Below are 19,684 nucleotides of genomic sequence, written 5' to 3'. Positions count from 1 at the left end.
ATTGTTTATTGTTTTATTGATGTGTTGTTGGGCTTGGTCTCATGTAAGCCTCTCCAAGTCCCTTGGGGAGATGGTGGCGGGGTATAAATAAAGTATTATTATTATTATTATTATTATTATTATTATTATTATGGAGCCCCCGGTGGCGCAGTGGGTTAAAATCCTGTGTCGGCAGGACTGAAGACCGACAGGTTGCAGGTTCGAATCCGGGGAGAGGCAGATGAGCTCTCTCTATCAGCTCCAGCTCCTCATGCGGGGACATGAGAGAAGCCTCCCACAAGGATGATAAAAACATCAAATCATCCAGGCGCCCCCTGGGCAACGTCCTTGCAGACAGCCAATTCTCTCACACCAGAAGTGACTTGCAGTTTCTCAAGTCACTCCTGACACGACAAAAAAAAATTATTATTATTATCCTACATTTACCAATCTCCCACCTCTTTTCACAACTCAAGGCTTCTTACAAAAGGCTGCAGAGCTCTCATGGCTTTGCAGTGATGAATTGCATCCCTTTTCCTTGAAAGAAAAACTGAACTACAAACTACATCAGAACCAAAGCTCAAGCTGTACCTAAAGTTCCTGAAAAATTGCTGGAACTGAAGTTTGTTCCTAGTTAACTTAAGGGTGCGATTTTTATTTTATTTGTTGCTTAAGAGTCTCACCTCCAAGTCTGGGACCTGGAGGAGAGGTGGGAAGATGGTCATACATGCCTCCAGCGTGCTTTAATGTGCAGGATGGAGGAATCTGGACAAGCCAGCATGTTCAGTGTGGAAAGAATGACTGGCTAAGTGTAAATGCGACTTCAGGAATGCCGATTACCATCTGATTAATTACTCTGAGTAAGTCATCTAAGCAGAGCTGAATTGCTCGACTTGGCTTCTGCAATCCAATCCTGCTTAGAGATTCAGAAAACACACTTCAGTGCCAGGAACCTCTTCCTACGAGTTGCTGATTATAAGCCCCGATGCTGTTGTGAAATGCAATTCATGCGACCCAACGGAGCCCCGCGGCATAAAGACCGAGCTTACCTTCCGCATCCAACATCTTGGGAATGTCGAGGTATTTCTCGGCGACCTCAAAGGCATTGTTCAGATTTGTCACCGGATCGTCCTAGGAAAAGAGGCACAGCTGTCAAATTGGACGCCACCAACGCAAGACACAAATCATTTGGCAAGGAGCATCTCAGAATCAAATGGGCATTTTGTTTCTCCCCACAAATACCTTCTCCGACTAAGCCCAACATTTGAGAATGTATCCCTCAAAGAACTGTACTCACAGGACTCAACATTAAAAGTTCCAAGTCCAATGAGATTTTTAAGCAGTTTCATATCTTCTCAGGCACCACCAACCCTTGTTGTTGTTCATTCGTTCAGTCGTTTCCGACTCTTTGTGACCTCATGGACCAGCCCATGCCAGAGCTCCCTGTCGGCCGTCACCACCCCCAGCTCCTTCAAGGTCAATCCAGTCACTTCAAGGATGCCATTCATCCATCTTGCCCTTGGATGCCCCTCTTCCTTTTTCTTTCCATTTTCCCCAGCATCATTGTCTTCCTTTCTTCTCATAATGTGGCCGAAGTACTTCATCTTGGCCTCTACTCTTCTTCCCTCCAATGAGCAGTCGGGCTTTATTACCACCAACCCTAGTTTCCTGTATATCTTAGTGTACAAAACATCTTGCATTTGTTTTTTATTCTGAAGTTGGCCAGCATTCTTCCCACTGTACACAGTAAGGGAGCTGAGGCTCAAAGATAATTGTAAGAAATATTAAAAATTAAGTGGGTATTTTTTTATTACTAAAGCATGAGTCAAGTACCGAAAGAGCGAGTAGGCTGAAACCTGTTGGAGTTAGTGGGCCAAAGCTAGTGTCAACCTGAGGAGTGTGAGGCAAACCTCTGTGTGTGAGAAGCTTCAGTGAAAGAAGCCCCAGGTTAAAGGCCTCATCCTCATGTGTTAAGCATGTATATGTGTAAAAAAAAACACAGAAAAGGTTTATTCTATTGCTGGAGCAAATGGAAAATCGTCATTCAAAATACAACAACAACAACAACAACAACAACAACAATAATAATAATAATAATAATAATATATTTCTACCCTGCCACATCTCCCCAAAGTCACAAAAGCACTGAAAGTGCAAACATAAAATACAATAAGTGCATGACCACTATCACAATAACAATAACAAACCTCGTAAAATCATAAACTCTCATTAGTTAAAAAAATAAAAAGGCTAACAGTAGCTGCAGATTTAAACAAATTCCAATAAGTATCAATATAAGGATAAATACAATTTATCAAAATAAGGATAAACAATTGCTAGATTTAATACTGGACAATTTTTTTTATTTCTACAGCTCACCTTTCAAGCACCTATCACAGATCATTGTCTTCTATATAAGCAGGTGTGCCTGCAGCTCAGTAGCTGTCAGCCTGAGGTAAACCTCAGAGGGAGAAAGGCCTCACAGTGTGAGGTATTCCTTAGTCTGTGAGAGAAGGCCCCACAGTGTGTGAGGTAGATCTTAGTTTGTGAGAGAAGGCCTCACAGTGTGAGATAGGCTTTAGTCTGTGGGAGAAGGCCTCACAGTATGAGGTAGTCTGTGAGAGAAGCCTCTGTGTGAGGAAGGTCTTAGTCTGAGAGGGCCTCAGAGTGTGACAGAGGCCTTAGTCTGTGGGAGAAGGCCTCACAGTGTGAGGTAGGCTTTAGTCTGTGAGAGAAGCCTCTGTGTGAGGAAGGTCTTAGTCTGAGAGGGCCTCAGAGTGTGAGAGAGGCCTTAGTCTGTGGGAGAAGGTCTCAGAGTGTGAGGTAGTCTGTGAGAGAAGCCTCTGTGTGAGGAAGGTCTTAGTCTGAGAGGGCCTCAGAGTGTGAGAAGGCCTCGTGTGAGAAGTTTTGGTGAGAGGAGCTCCATGTTGAAGGCCTCGTGTGTTAAGCTATGTGTAAAGCAACTATGTGAAGATCTTGTATAATTTCAGTGTGAGAGGAGGTTCTGTGAGAGTGAAGCTGTTTATCTGCATAAGAAAGAAGCTTGGCATAGAAGCAAAGAAGGAAGTATAAAGGACTTTATTTGTGTTGTGGAAACCTTGTTCTTGTAAATAGTGCAACTATATTATTTTACTACAAAGAAAAGTCTCTTATGGAAGAGATAACATTAGTCTGTGTGTCTGTGTTCTTGTTATCACTTTGGGCTACTGGTGCTTGGTCATGCTGCTGCTGATAAATTACTCTGCTGTGCATTTATGAGAAATGTCTTTTGTTAATAAGCCCACTTGCCCAACAATAATAACTTCCTCCAAACATTCCAGGGAGATCCTGGCTGAAGTGGAATTTGATCCTAGCAAACCTCACCACTTTCAGGCACTGCTGGATTCACTGAAAATCACAAAAAGCAATGGAAAAGAGTATGTAGAGTTCAATACAAGAAGGAAGGGCAACAGCACCTGCTGTTCCTCCTGGACCTACCTTTCTGAGCTTGTCGTATTCAATGAGTTCTGGTCTGTGTCTGTGGATCAAGGCATTAAAAGCAAGGCCATCCTTCCAGCTGTGAAAAGAAGCCCAAAGAAACAATGAGGTGACTTGGCTTTACAAAAGAGGGAAAAAAGTAGCTTTGAAATAGTGTTCCTCAAAACCAATGGGGACGGGATGGCATTGTTACAAAAAGGTATTAAAATGCAAAGCCTGGTGAGCATCAAATGCAGCTTCCCCCAACCCAGTGCCCTCCAGATGTGATACAATACAATGCTCATCAATTACCAGAACACTGAAATGGAAGAGCTCCCTTGGGCCAAGCTTGAGACTCAGTTCTATGGATCTGTGTACTCCTTTCAAAGCTGATTCTTATTATCTACATCCTGCATCAGTTGAGCTTTCTTGGTCTATTGTGCACTGGATGATGGGCTTTCTGTCTAGCTCAGGCATAGGCAAACTTTGGCCCTCCAGGTGTTTTGGACTTCAACTCCCACAATTCTAAACAATTCCTACCAGCTGTTCAGAATTGTGGGAGCTGAAGTCCAAAACAGTTGGAGGGCCCATGCTTGGTCTAACCCATGCCTAACTGCTCTTCAGCTTGACAGAATGATAGTGTGAATGTGTATGCAACAGCAATCTACCTTCTCCATATCCTGCATAATCAGACTCTACTGCAGATATGGACAATTATGAGAGGCAATTATCTGTTCCTAAAATGTCAAAGGTCAGACATTCCAGTTTCAAAAACCAAAGTGGTAGAAAAAGGGTTTTGGTGAGATGCACGGGAAAGGTGAAGCTCTGCTCCCGGAACCTTCTAGGAGAAAAGGAACAGTCTAGAGGAGGTTGTAGACACAGTCCCAGGACTATAATTTGATTTAAGGCTCTACCATACTTCTCACCAAGTCTCCTACCTCTAAAATATGGTCTTCCTTTCCAAATTTGCACTTAATTTTTGTCAGAAATATTAAAAATTAATTAGGTATTTTTAATTACAAAAATATGAGTCAAGCACTGAAAGGGTTAGATGGATGCAATCACTCAGCAAAAGCTATATAAGAAGGTGTGCCTGTAGATTAGTAGGCCTCTGTGCTAGTTTGCCTCAGTGGGAGAAAGGTCTCAGTCTGTGAGAAGGCCTCACAGTGTGAGATAGGCCTTAGTCTGTGAGAGAAGCCTCTGTGTGAGATAAGCCTCGGTATGAGAAGGCCTTATGTGTGATGGTTGAACTTTAATGATGTTATGAAAACCTTGTCCTTGTAAATAGTGCAGCAATATTATTTTACTACGAAGAAAAGCCTCCTATGGAAGAGATAACATTGGTCTGTGTGTTTTTGTTCTTTTTATCACCCTTGGCTATGGGTGCTGGGTCACGCGGCTGCTAAGTTAGTCTGCTATACATTTATGAGGAGGGTCTTTTTGTCAATAAGCCCACTTGCCCAACAATTTTTGCTAGCAAATATGAATTCTACCAACCCTGGCTCTCTGACTTTAAAAACTTGACTTCCAAGTGGATTGAGCTTGCTTGAAGGCCTTCTGGTTTTGTCTTTCAGAAAGTTAGAGCACCAGGAAGCAACACTAACTGGAATTCAGGGCGATGTGGTCCAACACAAGTAGCTCAGAGTAAACGCTACTGTCCACAAGATGGACTGTGTCCAATGTTTACCTTATGTGGAAGTTCTGCACGTTCACGTTCTTGTAGGGAGCTGTCTTCCTCTGGCACCAGAGCAACAGGCCCTCCTTGGCCGAAGTTTCTGCATCAGAGGAAAAAGGAGTTGTAACTGAAACCGGAAGACTTAAACTAAGGCAGAAGAGTAAATCCCTGTTATTAGCCATCTTGTGTCCCCTATTTTGGGAGAAAAACCGGATACAAATAAAGTGAAATAAATAAACTGGAAGCCTGAGCCATTCACATACAGCACCTCATCTGAAGATGATGAATGTATGTCCTTCCCAACGCAGGCATTTCATACACTGTGTATACTGCCTGTAAAAATACTTAACCGGTGTAAATAGGCAAGAAGAAATTTTACTTTGCATTTTCTATGAAATCTCAATAAATGGAAAAATCAAGGAATGCTATTTTCTTTTTTTTAAAAAAACACACATATATGGGTTGTTGTGAGTTTTCTGGAATGTATGGCCGTGTTCCAGTAGCATTCTCTCCTGATGTTTCGCCCACATCTTCGGCAGGCATCCTCAGAGGTTGTAATGTTATAATTGGGGGTCATCACAACATGAGGAACTGTATTAAGGGGTCGTGGCATTAGGAAGGTTGAGAAACACTGCTTTAGAGATCTTGCATTCTTCTCTGCTGCTTGATTTTTTTTTACTTCAATGTAAAGGTGCCACTCTATGGCAAATAAAGGTGAAAAAACCCCAATTGAACAAACATAGCTGCAGTGCATGAATGCTGATGTGGGCATCCTTCTGGTCAAAAGAGTCCCAGGGGAAGACTTCAGGAGATGGATCCCATTCTCCAAAGCTTCCCTCCAGCTGCCTATAAACACTTGGACCGCCATTTCCAGAGCAGGTACCTGACAAAGAGCCAGAGCCAAATGCTCCATAAAGCAAGGGATGTTTACTGCAACTGGCCAAGCAGCTGCCCAGGGAAAAATTTATTGGAACTGATTGAGAGAGAAGCAGGAAGCACAGGAAGAGCATTTCTAAGCATGAGCACCTCCCTGGATCGTTTTGCAGTGCCTCACTGCTTGCATTTTTATCAAGCCTCTTCCTCTATGGTGTATTATATTTATTGCCCTCCTCTCTCATAAATTACATGCACTGGCAGGAAATGCAGAAGGCGTATCCACCCAGCCCTGCGGATCTTACCTTCCACGGAAATATCCTGAATGGCAAACCGGAGGATGATCGTCCAGATCATACCGAGGGTCATCTTTGCATTGCCATCGACAATTTCTGCAAGGAGAAAAGGCAAAAGTGTTCGTTACCCAGGACACCAAATCACATTTTTACTACAGCAGGTACTAGAACTGTGTTTAGGCCGAACATCCCAGCTTTATTTATTTTGTATCAACAGCATTGCATGCTTAAATCTAAAACTGATAAAAATAGAAAGCGCACAAGCGGCTAAATAATTTTATTTATTTATTTGAAGTATTTCTACTCCGCCCTACTCACACCGCAGGGTTTCAGGGCGGATCACAATGCACATCTACATGGTAAACATTCAATGCCATAGACACACAACATACATAGACAGACATACAGAGGTTATTTAACTTTCCAGCTTCATGAGGGTATGCTTTTTGAATTCTAGCCACCGGGGGAGCTGTTGCTTCACCATCCACTCATGACGCCAATGGAGTACTTCCTCATTCTGATGGAGAGTTTTATGGCACCTTAAATTAGTTAAGATGCTTTTGTTTTTAATTGTTTGTTTTGATACTATTGTTCGCTTATTATATAGATTTTTGCATTTTATGTATTTTATTTCCTGGTATTGTTTTGTATTATAATGTGTGTAGTGTACTGATGGGCATGGCCTCATGTAAGCCGCACTGAGTCCCCCTGGGGGAGATGGAGCGGGGCATAAATAAAGTATTATTATTATTATTATTATTATTATTATTATTATTATTATTATTATTAAATTATCCTCCCCGCATAAGCAGTACCTACATTTCCTACTTGACAGATGCAACTGTCTTTCGGGCTGCAAAGGTTGACAGCAAGCTAGACAAATAGTCGGGCGCTTACTCCGACCCGGGCTGGCTTCGAACTCATGACCTTTTGGTCAGTAGTGATTTTAATGTAGCTGACTCCCAACCAGCTGCGCCACAACCTGGTCCCAAAGTGGGCAATAGCAACCGTATTGTCTGTAGCTTTAAACAATTCTTCCTCTGTACATGAGGCATGGCATTGTGGACAAGCATACAGCTGCGGAGTTGTTTGTTCTGCTCCACAGTCAGAGATGGTGGAGGGTTCTTCTAGGTCGTGCCATTTTGCCAGGCTGTCTTCTGATCTGCCCACTCTGCTTCTGAACTGGTTCAGGGACATCCAAGTTGGCCATTCTTCGTTTTCCCCTGGAGGAAGACCCTTGTGGGGAGCAATCCAGTTGGGATTTCCTGGTTTATGCTCTTGATATTGCTGGGGGAACATTAAGAGGAGTGGTGGTTCTCATGAAACGTTCCCTTGATTTGAGTCTATTAGGAAGAGGCTGGTAGCCATGTAGTGGATGGCTTTCAGAGTGTTCAAACTTATTTCTCTCACAGCAGCAACTTCCCGTTGCACATCAGAGGAGGCAATGCAAGCTAGGTTGTAGTGTCTATCAACAGATGTAAGTTTGAGACATCCTGTGATTATTCTCCATGTTTAATTCAGTGCTATGTTCACCTGCTTCACGTGAACATTCTTATGCCAAACAGGGTCAGGCATACTCAGCAGCTGAGTAAGGCAAGGCCAGGGCTGATGTTCTTATTAATTTTGGGTCTGCTCCCCATGCACTACCAGTAAGTTTCCGCAGGATGTTATTGAGCGCAGCTACTTTGTGCTTGGTGTTCATGCAGTTCAACATCCCAGCTGAAAGCATGCAACACACAGAGGTGATATGTGTCAGACACCCAACACTGGCTGTTCCACTTTAATGGATCTGGAAATATCCACATCCATGTTTTGCTGGTGCCTTTGCATCTATATAAATATAAATGTAATGTTCATTTGTGGGATTAAGATAACTCAAAAACCACTGGACGAATTGACACCAAATTTGGACACAATACACCTCTCAGGCCAACAAGTGACCATCACTCATAAAAACATTGAAAACGTTGGCGGAAGGGACTTATAAAGCCAAAAAAAACAAAAAGACGCTGCAGAACATGCACAGAAACGACTCCTCCTGGCAAACAAAACACACAATAGCATATCCACATTCTCTTCTGGACTACAGCTCCCAGCATCCCCTAGACCAGGCCCTTTAGGAGAGGAGGCTGATCCAAATGCACTGCTTCCAAGCTGCAAGCTTTCTTCTCCTTGGATTTCTTTGACAGCATCCCTTTCGCTGCATATTTCCAATTTCCTCTTTCTGGACTGCAACTCCCAGCAATCCTCCAGATAGATAAGGTAAGATATATAGATTAGATGAAGATAGACAGAGGTAGGTAGATTGATCAGGAGTTCTGCTGGGAGTTGCAGTCCAAGGATAGATAGAAAAGGAATAAAAGGGGAGAAAAGGAAGAGAAAGATAAAGGTCGGACACATCCCAAGTGTCTAGGACTGTGTGATGTATTGGCGAATAATGTGTGCAGATCCAAGTAAGGTGGCCTTTTGCAGCTGGCAGATGGTAATTTTGTCAGCGCTGATTGTGTTTAAGAGCAGGCCAAAGTCTTTAGGCATTGCACCCAGTGTGCCAATCACCTTTACTGGCTTGTGCCACAGTCTTTGCAGTTAAATCCTCATATAGTGCCAGCTTTTCCAGTTGTTTATTGGAGCCTCCGGTGGTGCAATGGGTTAAACCCTTGTGCCAGCAGGACTGCTGACCAAAAGGCCGGCGGTTCGAACTGGGGAACGGGGTAAGCTCCCGTCTGTCAGCTCCAGCTTCCCATGTGGGGATATGAGAAGCTTCCTGCAGGATGGTAACAGATTTGGGCGTGCCCTGAGCAATATCCTTGCAGATGGTCAATTCTCTCACACCAGAAGCAACTTGCAGTTTCTCAAGTCACTCCTGACATGAAAAATTATTATTATTATTATTATTATTATTATTATTATTATTGGGTTTTTGTAGGTTTTCTCGGGCTATACGGCCATGTTCTAGAGGCATTCTCTCCTGATGTTTCGCCTGCATCTATGGCAAGCATCCTCAGAGGTAGTGAGGTCTGTTGGAACTAGGAAAATGGGTTTATATATCTGTGGAATGACCAGGGTGGGACAAAGAACTCTTGTCTGTTGGAGCTAGGTGTGAATGTTTCAACTGACCACCTTTATTATTTGAGAACACAGAAATGCTGGACCACTCTAACCACCACCATGTCAGACTACACAGAGAAGCCACTGAAATCCACAAGCATGTGGGCAATTTCAACAGAAAGGAGGAAACCATGAAAATGAACAAAATCTGGCTACCAGTATTAAAAAACTCTAAAATTACAACAGCAAAACAACAGAGATGAAACAAACAAGGACATCTAATCACCTCTCAACAATAGAATGCTCCAGGCACTGCCAGGCCATCAAATGCTAATCAAAGTAGTCAGTTGAAACATTCACACCTAGCTCCAGCAGACAAGAGTCCTTTGCCCCACCCTGGTCATTCCTCAGATATATAAACCCATTTTCCTAGTTCCAACAGACCTCACTAGCTCTGAAGATGCTTGCCATAGATGCAGGCGAAACGTCAGGAGAGAATGCCTCAAGAACATGGCCATAAAGCCCGAAAAAACCTACAACAACCCAGTGATTCCAGCCATGAAAGCCTTTGACAATTATTATTATTACAACAGACTAGTTTCCTATGTTCCTTTGGGCCTTTCAGTTGAGAGAGCCATATTGCTATAAATATATAGCAACGTTTGCTGAGGTTACAGAAGCTAAAGGTGTTGGGAATAAGATTTCCAATGAATGTGGGTGGGTCTTCAATACTCTACGCAGGCACTGCCACACCTTGTGACTAAGAGCAGCAACATAAATCATGTCAAAAAAAAAGGAAATAGAGGGATTTGTGCAAACTATGAACAACAAGACATCTATTTATTAAGATTTATTAAAGGGAGAGAACCTTCTGGACATGCAATTGTTTTGGGTTGCTGTTGTAATAGCTTTGCATTCGGGAGTCACCCAAGAAGTCAGTGTAATCTCTGCTTATTCTTTCCAAGTGCAGCACGATGGAGGAAAAGGAGGAGGCAGCAGAAAAGAATGGAATATTTCAACCTTTAAAACAGATTAATGAGAGCTGCACCAGGCCAAGAAAGCAGCTGGTGCAAGAGGATGGCCATCTCTGGGAGCAGCTGAACATGGAATTTCATGAGTGCCTTGGGAGAGCCAAATCTGCTCCTTAAATTGGCAAAAGCTTGGAAGCAGGAAGGATTCAAGTCAATGTGCTTAAAAAATGTGACTTGATAAAACTCCAAAGAGTGCAGGTAGAGCGAGAGAGGAAGGAGGGCGAGGGCTCTGAATCTGGTGAACTTTCATGCTTGTAACTGGAGACCATGCCATGCCTGACGCACTTGTCAGAACATGCTCCAGTTATAAAGAACAGCTCTTTTCCCCCCCAAGGTTAGGTCCCAATAGGACAGGAGTCAGTTTGCCTTGCCTGGCATCGCTTGAAAGAATCCAATGGCTTTGAACAGGGTTCTCCCATGACCTGGAAAAGACCTGAACTGAGATGGTCATTTGAAACAAGACGTTTTTGTTGTAGTAGAGCCTGTAAGTAACGTTGCAAGCAGTAGTATGGGTGCCAGAAGGGGGGAAAGGGCTACTCGAGAGCAGGAATCTGATGAGGAAAAACAGAGAAAAAGGATCCGGGATATACTTATGGCACCTAAAGATGCAGACTCATTTGAGGGGTTCTTTGGGAATGAAGGGTCAATGAGTGAAGGAGAAGGCGACACAATGGATTGGAATAGGGGAAGAAAGAGGGTTACTCGGGAGCAGGAATCGGATGAGGAACGGCAAAGAAAGAGGATCTGGGATATACTTATGGCACCTACAGATGAGGACTCATTTGAGGGGTTCTCTGGGGATGAAGAGTCAATGAGTGAAGGAGAAGAAGGAGACAGAATGGATTGGACTAAGGGAAGAAAGAGGGTGACTTGGGAGCAGGAATCGGATGAGGAACGGCAAAGAAAGAGGATCCGGGATATACTTATGGCACCTACAGATGAAGATTCATTTGACGGATTCTCTGGGGATAATGGGTCACAGAGTGGGGAAAACAGGAGTAACACTGTGGATTGGACTAAGATAAAGGAAGTGCAAGCTATTTGTGCCGAGCCAACATCTAGTGATACGTTTATGGGATTCTCTGGGAGTGAAGACTGGCAATTGGGGAATCCAACTGAGTATTGGGGGGATCTAAGTCTTGACAGGAGATGGAGAAGATGGAGGGATGGGCGTAGAACTTCACGTGAAGAGTTGGGAGCAGCTGAAAGGGGCAGTGGTCAGTTCATCTTCTGATGATGATGTATAGATAAAAGTGGGTTCAGGAATGAGGGATCTTTGCAGAAGGCAAGGTGTTGGTAAACGTTCGTGCATTGGGTATTGTCTGGACTTGTCGCTGCCTGTTTCGTGTTCGGCATTGGTTTGGGATCTGCAGGTTGCTGTTCCTGATCGTGTGTTCTTTCGACTCGGATTGGATTCTCGGAGTGTGGATTTCCCCCTTCCTGGACCTTGGACCGGCTTGACTACGACGCTGCTTCTGTGGACTTTGGAGCTCCGCTACTACAGATTTCTCTTACTACGACCCTGGACTACACTTCTCTCCCTGCGGCTTCACTGCTTTTGTTTACCAGTTGCATGCTGTGCCTTCTTTGTGTGACCTTAGAGTACTGTGCTTAATTCGGTTCTTTTGTCCGGTTAATCCGGATTATATTTCTGTTTACCTTTCGGACTAGGTCTGGCTTTACATTTGAGTTTTGGCCAGAGGCATTGAGTTTAACTGTCTCTGTGTCCTTTTCCTTTGCTTCAATAAACTCTGTTTTGGAGCTAACTCTGAGTCTGGCCCTTTAAGGCGTCTGTGAGTCCGACAGTTTTACTTCCTATATTTGAATATTCACCAAAAAAAACCCCTACAACAATAAAACTAACCAATATATGTGTATATATACATGGACCAGCACAATATTACCTAACATGTATACCAGGCATGGGCAAACTGTCAGAAATATTAAAAATTAGCTATGCATTTTTGATTACAAAAATGTGAGTCAAGCACTACGAGAGTGAGTAGGGCAAAGCCTGTTTAAGCCAGTAGGCCAAAACTACTGTCATCCTGATGAGTGTGAGTTAAACCTCTGTGTGAGAGAAGCCTCGTGTGAGAAACCTCCAGTGTGAAGGCCGCTGTGTGTAAAGCTACTGTGTATTTATTTATCTGTATTATGGAAACCTTGTTGTTGTAAATAGTGCAACCATATCATTTTTTAAAAAAACGAAAAGCCTCCTGACTAAGAGATAACATTTGTCTGTGTGTCTTTTAATCACTTTGGGCTATTGGTGTTGGGTAAGTTAATCTGCTAGTAAGTTACTCTGCTATATATTTCTGGGTAGGGTCTTTTGTTACATAAGCCCATTCACCCAACCATGGAGACTACTGGAGATGTCTTCTAAGAATGCCTAGGACCACAATCCGGGTTTGCACGTTGACATTTAGCACATCAGATGAATTGCAGATGAGAAAAACCACAAAGTGGGCATTGATTGAGCACACTGAGGAGCTCAAACCATTTCACAAGGCATCCTGGGAGGACTGGGAGTAGGTATTCTCTTACTGAAAGGTGAGCACAAGAGTGGGAAAGATGAGAAGCGAATGCCTTGTGTGTAAAGCAAACTACAGAGTTTGCGGCAGGAAAAGAGCAAAAGGATGATTTGCAATAACCATCCGAAAACCTGGTGGAAGTACTGCACTTAATTTCTTCTTTTAATTAATTGTACAGATGCGAAAATAAAGAGAAAGAAGGCTGGGAGATACATAAGCTCCCAGCACCTGTTGAGAAGGATATTTATTTATCACTTCAGGAGCAAACCAAGGGTACAGTTTAAAAACTTGACATTATATTAAATGTCCTTTGATCAGAAGCTGGCCACTTGGAATGCCTCTGGTGTTGCTATAAGAAGGTCCTCCCTTGTGCATGTGGCAGGGCTCAGGTTGCATTGTAATAGGTGGTCTTTGGTTTGCTCTTCTCCACACTCGCATGTCGTGGACTCCACTTGGTGGTGTTGTGACCCAGCTGGAATCACAGACTGTCTCTGATGAGGATGATGGGACTCAGGTTCACAGTTTGGTTCAAGATGTCCCTATTATAGATGTCCCTGTTATAGACAATGAAGAAGTGCAGTTTCCCAAAGCAAGACATGAGAGTGTTGATACTGAAAATAGCCAGGTACAGGTGTAGATTGACTCAGAGAAGGAGCATAGTTCTCAGCCTGATAATGAGCAAGCAGGGAAACAGGCTGACACTAACAAATGAAATGGGAACCTTAGATCGGGCTGACCATTTGAAATTCCAAGTCCAAAGGAGTGAAAGGATAGCTAACAAGAGGGAGGCCAGAGGCCAAAGAAACACCTTCATGTTTTGCAAAGGATATTAAGCCATGTGTGTGAGAACAAATCTTTGTCAAAGCAACTTTGCGTTCAACTAGGAAGTTTGCCTATGCTTGTCCGGATTTATCTTACAGTTTTTGTGTTCATGATTTCAGGGCCATGTCATGTTCTCTTGGGTTTTTGCTTTGCTGGTGCCTTTTTGGATTAAGCTTCAAGTACTTTAAGATATGATCTGTTGGAACATTAACCTTTGCTTTTAATGACTTTTTACCTTTTATTTTTAATAAACTATACAGACTTCCGACTGTGTGTGATTTGGTGTCTTCAGCAAGGCAAATCTACTCTGAGGTGCAACAGGTGGCCCCATTTAAGGTTAGCTCTGCATCTCGTGGTTGCCAGAGCGCGGTCTGTTCAGCGCCTTCCAAGTCGCCCAGTCTTCTGTGTGCTCAGGAGGGAGTCTCTCATTTGGTATCAGCCATTGATTGAGGTTCCATGTTTTAGCCTGCCACTTTTGGACTCTCGCTTGCTGAGGTGCTCTAGCGAGTGTCTCTGTCAATCTTAGAAAACTATTTCTTGATTTAAGTCATTGGGATGCTGGCTGAGATCCGAACAGGGGATGCAACAGAGATGTCACTACCTTGTTTCTTTCATTATTGGCTGCTACTTCCCAGTGGATGTCAGGTGGTGCAATACCAGCTAAACTGTACAATTTCTCCAGTGATGTAGGGTGCGGGCATTTTGTGATAATGCAGCATGTCTCATTAAGAGCCACATCCACTGTTTTAGTGTGGTGAGATGTGTTCCGCACGGGACATGTGTACTCAGCAGCAGAGTAGCAAAGTGCCAGGGCGGATGTCTTCATTGTATCTGGTTGTGATCCCCAATATGGCAGGACATCTACCATATTGCAAACAACAGGGAGCTGATCCACAGAAAATGTAGAGCTGAGAAAATTCAAATGCCGGAATCTGGAGTGGGAGGAGTGAGGATTTTTGTCTGCTTGCTTTAAAGTGCGTAACAAATTTGCTGCCGGCATGTAAACCGGGCAAAGATCAAAGGATTCCAGTCACAGAAACAACTCAAAGCAAGTACTGGGTCGGAAGAATGGTAACAATAGAGGTGAATGTGTCTGAGTGCGCCAAGAGCGTTCAGTCCGCTCCAATAGCCAGCGGTGAGGAAACACAAATGATTCTATGGTTGCCCTGAAAAAAACGGAGCTTTTCCCGCACAGCAGAGATGTCATTATTGGAAGAGGTGATATCACTGCATTTGTAGAATATTTGGCCTACGGCCCTGAGCCACAACAACTTGCATTCGCATGCTTTACCCATGTTTTGCCCGGACCGGTGACCTATGGAACGGGCTAGACTACAACTCGGAATAAATCAAATAATTCATCACCCTCAGGCAGCAGGAACTGGAGCTATACTGCTGAGAGATGGTGTATGCTGAACAGAGGAATCAATGCGGCAGCCAGCATAAAAGTGGCTATTCGGGATCCAGAATGGATCCAATAATCTGAATAAATTGCATTCAGGATGTATTCGGCAACCTGAAAATGCTTCTTGAGGGTGATGAATTTATTCATTTCTAGTTGTTGTTGTGAACCTTCACATCAACACTGACTCATTTATGGCAGCTCTATACTCCCATTCTGAGTTTGGCCACTGTTTGTGACCTGCCCGAGGGTTTCCTGACCAACTGAGGACAAAGAAAACATTTTCCAATGACTCCTATGAATCCTACAATTTCAATAGGCATCCTTGAGTGCTGGACGAGTGCCTGGCCGCTGTGGCTGTCTGGATGAGGAGGAACAAGCTGAGGATCAATCCCGACAAGACAGAGGTCCTCCTGGTCGATGGTAAACCAGATCGGGGTATAGGGTGGCAGCCTGTGCTGGATGGGGTTGCACTCCCCCTGAAGTCACAGGTCCGCAGTCTGGGTGTCCTCCTGGACTCATCACGTACGCTTGAAGCTCACGCGTCGGCAGTGGGCGGGAGGGCCGTCGCACAAATAAGACTCCTGTGCCAACTGCAACCGTACCTCGTGAAGTCGGATCTGGCCAGGGTGGTCCATGCCTTAGTCACCTCCAGATTGGATTACTGTAATGCACTCTACATGGGGCTGCCCTTGAAAATGGCCTGCAAATTTCAATTGGTACAACGGGCAGCAGCCAGGTTACTAACTGGTGCTTCTTGCAGGGAGGGGTCAACCCTCCTGTTTAAGGAGCTCCACTGGCTGCTGTTCATTTTCCGGTCCCAATTCAAGGTGCAGGTTCTTACCTACAAAGCCCTGGACAGTTTGGGACCCGCCTACCTGCATGATCGCATTTCTGTGTACGAACCCACACGATCTCTTTGATCATCTGGAGAGGCCCTGCTCACGCTCCCACCTCCTTCGCAGGCGCGATTGGTGGGGACGAGGGAGAGGGCCTTCTCGGTGGTGGCCCCCCGACTCCAGAATTCACTCCCTAAGGACATCAGACATGCCCCAACGCTGGCAGTCTTTAGGAGGAGCCTGAAAACGTGGTTGTTCCAGTGTGCCTTCCCAGAATAAGGAAAACTCTTAGCAATATGTCCTCAAATGCACTTTAATATTGATTTAGGATTGTCTGCACGCCCTCATCTTTCTCTGAAAACCCTATCCTAGTTTACCCTACTTTGTTCATGCCCAGCATTTTAAATTTTAATTATTACATTTGGCCCGGCCATAGGTTTTAAATGCTGTGTGTTATTGATATTGTTATTGTTTATTGCTTATTGTGTATTTTCTGTTTTTGAGTTTACTTTAACTGTTTTGTATTGACTATTTGTTATCTCCTTTGTTAATTCATGTGCTGTCGACTTGGCCTCATGTAAGCCGCACCGAGTCCCTTGGGGAGATGGTAGCGGGGTACAAATAAGTTTTTTTATTATTATTATTATTATTATTACTATTCAGTTTCAATTTCAAAGAATTTGGTTTCTTTTCAACCCAATTTTGGGGAGGAGGAAAGGGAAAGAGTGTTTGCAGGATGACTTAACTAAGCCCAGGCCCATTCTAAGCCCAAATGTAATACACTGAACTTCCCACAAGGATATAACTAAATATAAATACATTTCCAAGTTTGGCAGGTTAGAGATATAATTCTGGGTTAAATGCCACCGCAGGACCAGAGCCGTAGCAATTTTAAGACTATATATTGGCCATGCTGGCTGGGGCAATCTAGGAGATCAAAGTTTAAAGAGCAGGTAACTTTTTAAAGCTCTGCCCACGAGTTCCTCCTTTGTGGGTGGGGTTATAGATAGGCCCTGCCACACACTTCACCTACTGCACCTTTCCCATTTCCTCCATGCAGATCCGGTTCCTTGCGTGTCCTCTACACCCAGCCCTCCCTTCTCGTAACATGGGAGAGGCTGTTGTTCCCGTGGGTAGAACATGTTAAGTTTATCTGACAATGTATGGCTGACTCTGTTTCTGTCCTGTTCTACAAATCCAGGAAAATTCCCAAGCTATAGCTTCCACAAAATAATAAGAGCACAACTCCTCCACACCCACAGCACTGTTCTGTAGTCCTAAATCCTTACTTCTCTAGTAGATTTCAGATCTCTTCCTTATCCAAGGTCAGAAAGGGTGGAGTACCCAACAAACTCCTGCTGAGCCATGGCAGGACATGCCAAGTTCAGTCCTCAACTAACAGCATGGATAAAGGCTTGCTGCGTCACTGGAGAGGCCTCACTAGTCCAAATTTAGGTTAAACCAGAGAGGAATTGTGCCCCACTGACCTCTATCCTCAACTTTCATGGCTTCTGAAGCCATGACACTTACCCTTTTATTAAAAGGCACATTGTTTGGTCCTAAAGCAGTAGAGAAAGCCTCCCAAATCTGGGAAAACATACGAAAGCACCCCAGAATCACATTCTGACCTCAAATACATCAATTTTAATCAACAGTAATGTCAGTAATATTACAAGGCCAAGATGAAGTACTTTGGCCACATCATGAGAAGAAAGGAAAGCTTAGAGAAGACAATGATGCTGGAGGGAAAGGAAGGAAAAAGGAAGAGGTGCCAACCAAGGGAAAGATGGATAGATGGCATCCTTGAAGTGACTGGATTGACCTTGAAGGAGTTGAGGGTGGTGACAGCGGACAGGGAGCTCTGGGATGGTCCATGAAGTCACAAAGAGTTAGAAACGACTGAACGAATGAACAACAATGAGTCAAGCACTGAAAAAGTTAAATAGATGTAATCACTCAGCAAAAACTGCAGTTCTATATAAGCAGGTGTGCCTGTAGTTTAGTAGGCTTCTGTGTTAGTTTGCCTCAGTGGGAGAAAAGTCTTAGTCTGTGACAAGGCCTCACAGTGTGAGGTAGGCCTCACAGTGTGAGAGATAGGCCTCACAATGTGAGATAGGCCTTAAGACTATGAGAAAGCCTAGTGTGAGAAGGCCTGGTGTGAGAAGCTTCAGTGAGAGAAGCCCCAGGTTGAAGGCCTCTCGTGTAAAGGCTCCAGTATAAAGTCTGTGTGTAAAAAGCTACTCCAGTGTAAGTTCCGTGTGAGAGGAGGCTCTGTGAGAGTGAAGCTGTTTATAGACATGAGGAAGAAGCCCAGCATGGAAGCAAAGAAGGAAGCATAAAGAACTTTATTTGTGTCATGGGAACCTTGTTCTTTTAAATAGTGAAATCATATAATTTTACTACAAAGAAAAGCCTCCTATGGAAGATAATACTTTTTGTGTGTTTTTGTTCTTTTTATCACTTTGGGCTACTGGTGCTGGTAATAAAGTACTCTACTATATGTTTATGGGGAGGGTCTTTTGTTGATACGTCCACTCACCCAACAAGTAACTCTCGAAATGGTGATATGAAGTGACCAGATGTCACTGTTTTGACTGTAGAGAAAAATTGATGTATTTGGACTGGTAGCGTTGGGGTCAAAGGGACTGGTCCTTGACTCTCACACAGTTGCCATCCCTGAGATGAAGGGATCAAGGGCAACAGTATACATTATTGTATTACTTACCTAGGTGCAAACAGATTTTATGAACCCCCTAGGGCAGTGGTTCTCAACCTGGGGTCCCCAGATGTTTTTTGGCCTACAACTCCCAGAAATACCAGCCAGTTTACCAGCTGTTAGGACTTCTGGGAGTTGAAGGCCAAAAACATCTGGGGACCCCAGGTAGAGAACCACTGCCCTATTGGCTTACAAATCATAGAATGGTTTCACACTTAGTTTAAAATGAGCATAGTTCTCCCTGGCCAAAGAACAGTTCCTCTTCCCATGCTGTCTCGCTTACCTTCAGCTCCTATGGAAACCAGCTTGACTCCTTTGCTTGCGATAAAATCGAGGGCTTTGTTGACATTGTTGATCTTGTGCACCCTCATCTTTCCTCTCTCCGGTTTTGGTAACCGTTCCCCTGAAACAGGTCAAGAGAAGGGAGAGGGTTAGGTTCAACAGAAGACAACATTGGTTTGCCTTTCACTACAACTTAGGTGTAGCAAGTCCGCAAATTGGAATGACAATTTTATCTGATCCAAGAGGAGAGGTGGCAAATGATGCGGCCATCAAAATGGTTTTGGGCTGCAATTCCAATTGGCTATGTTTTCAAGAACTGCAATCCAATAATACAGGGGAAGGGAAAATATGGTTCTCTGCCAAATCCCTGGAGAGGTTTATTAAAGGAGATGGGAATTCTTCTGACCACAAGGATTAAGAAGGTGTGGTGCTGCTAGTAATCCTCCACATGCCACATCATGCCATTTATACAATGTGACAGTTGTTCCCAAACCAGAACACTCTTGACAAGGGAAAAAAACAGCCTTGAAAGATTTTTTCCCCCAAAACCAAGCCTCACCTGAAATCACCTCGAGGAGTAACATGAGCTTGAGGCCATCGCGGAAATCTTCGTCAATGTTCTCAATCTGTGTGCCGGCTTTCCGCAGGTGGGAATTGCACCACGCTGTGAAAGTCTGCAAGAGAGAAAAGGGGGGGGGGGGAAGGTTAGGGCTTGGAACACTGACCCAAAATAC

At 43.9% G+C, this 19,684-nt stretch overlaps 1 protein-coding gene across 6 annotated transcripts in view; it reads right to left on the bottom strand.

Moving 5' to 3' along the window:
- The window catches only part of LOC132782175 (alpha-actinin-4), a 169,749-nt gene that overhangs the window by 48,331 nt on the left and 101,734 nt on the right, over positions 1–19,684 (bottom strand). For all 6 annotated transcript variants that reach the window (XM_067460987.1, XM_067460991.1, XM_067460988.1 and 3 more), the window contains exons 2-7: positions 19,510–19,624; positions 18,952–19,071; positions 6,289–6,375; positions 5,123–5,210; positions 3,457–3,535; positions 1,029–1,110 (exon numbers count right to left, since the gene is read on the bottom strand). In XM_067460987.1, coding sequence (XP_067317088.1) covers positions 1,029–1,110; positions 3,457–3,535; positions 5,123–5,210; positions 6,289–6,375; positions 18,952–19,071; positions 19,510–19,624 — 571 coding nt within the window. The remainder of the gene's footprint in view (positions 1–1,028; positions 1,111–3,456; positions 3,536–5,122; positions 5,211–6,288; positions 6,376–18,951; positions 19,072–19,509; positions 19,625–19,684) is intronic.

Source organism: Anolis sagrei, chromosome X (genome assembly GCF_037176765.1).
Source record: "Anolis sagrei isolate rAnoSag1 chromosome X, rAnoSag1.mat, whole genome shotgun sequence".
Lineage (NCBI taxonomy): Eukaryota > Metazoa > Chordata > Lepidosauria > Squamata > Dactyloidae > Anolis > Anolis sagrei.
The sequence above is the reverse complement of the archived record's forward strand: the minus strand, read 5'-3'. Positions and strand labels throughout refer to the sequence as shown.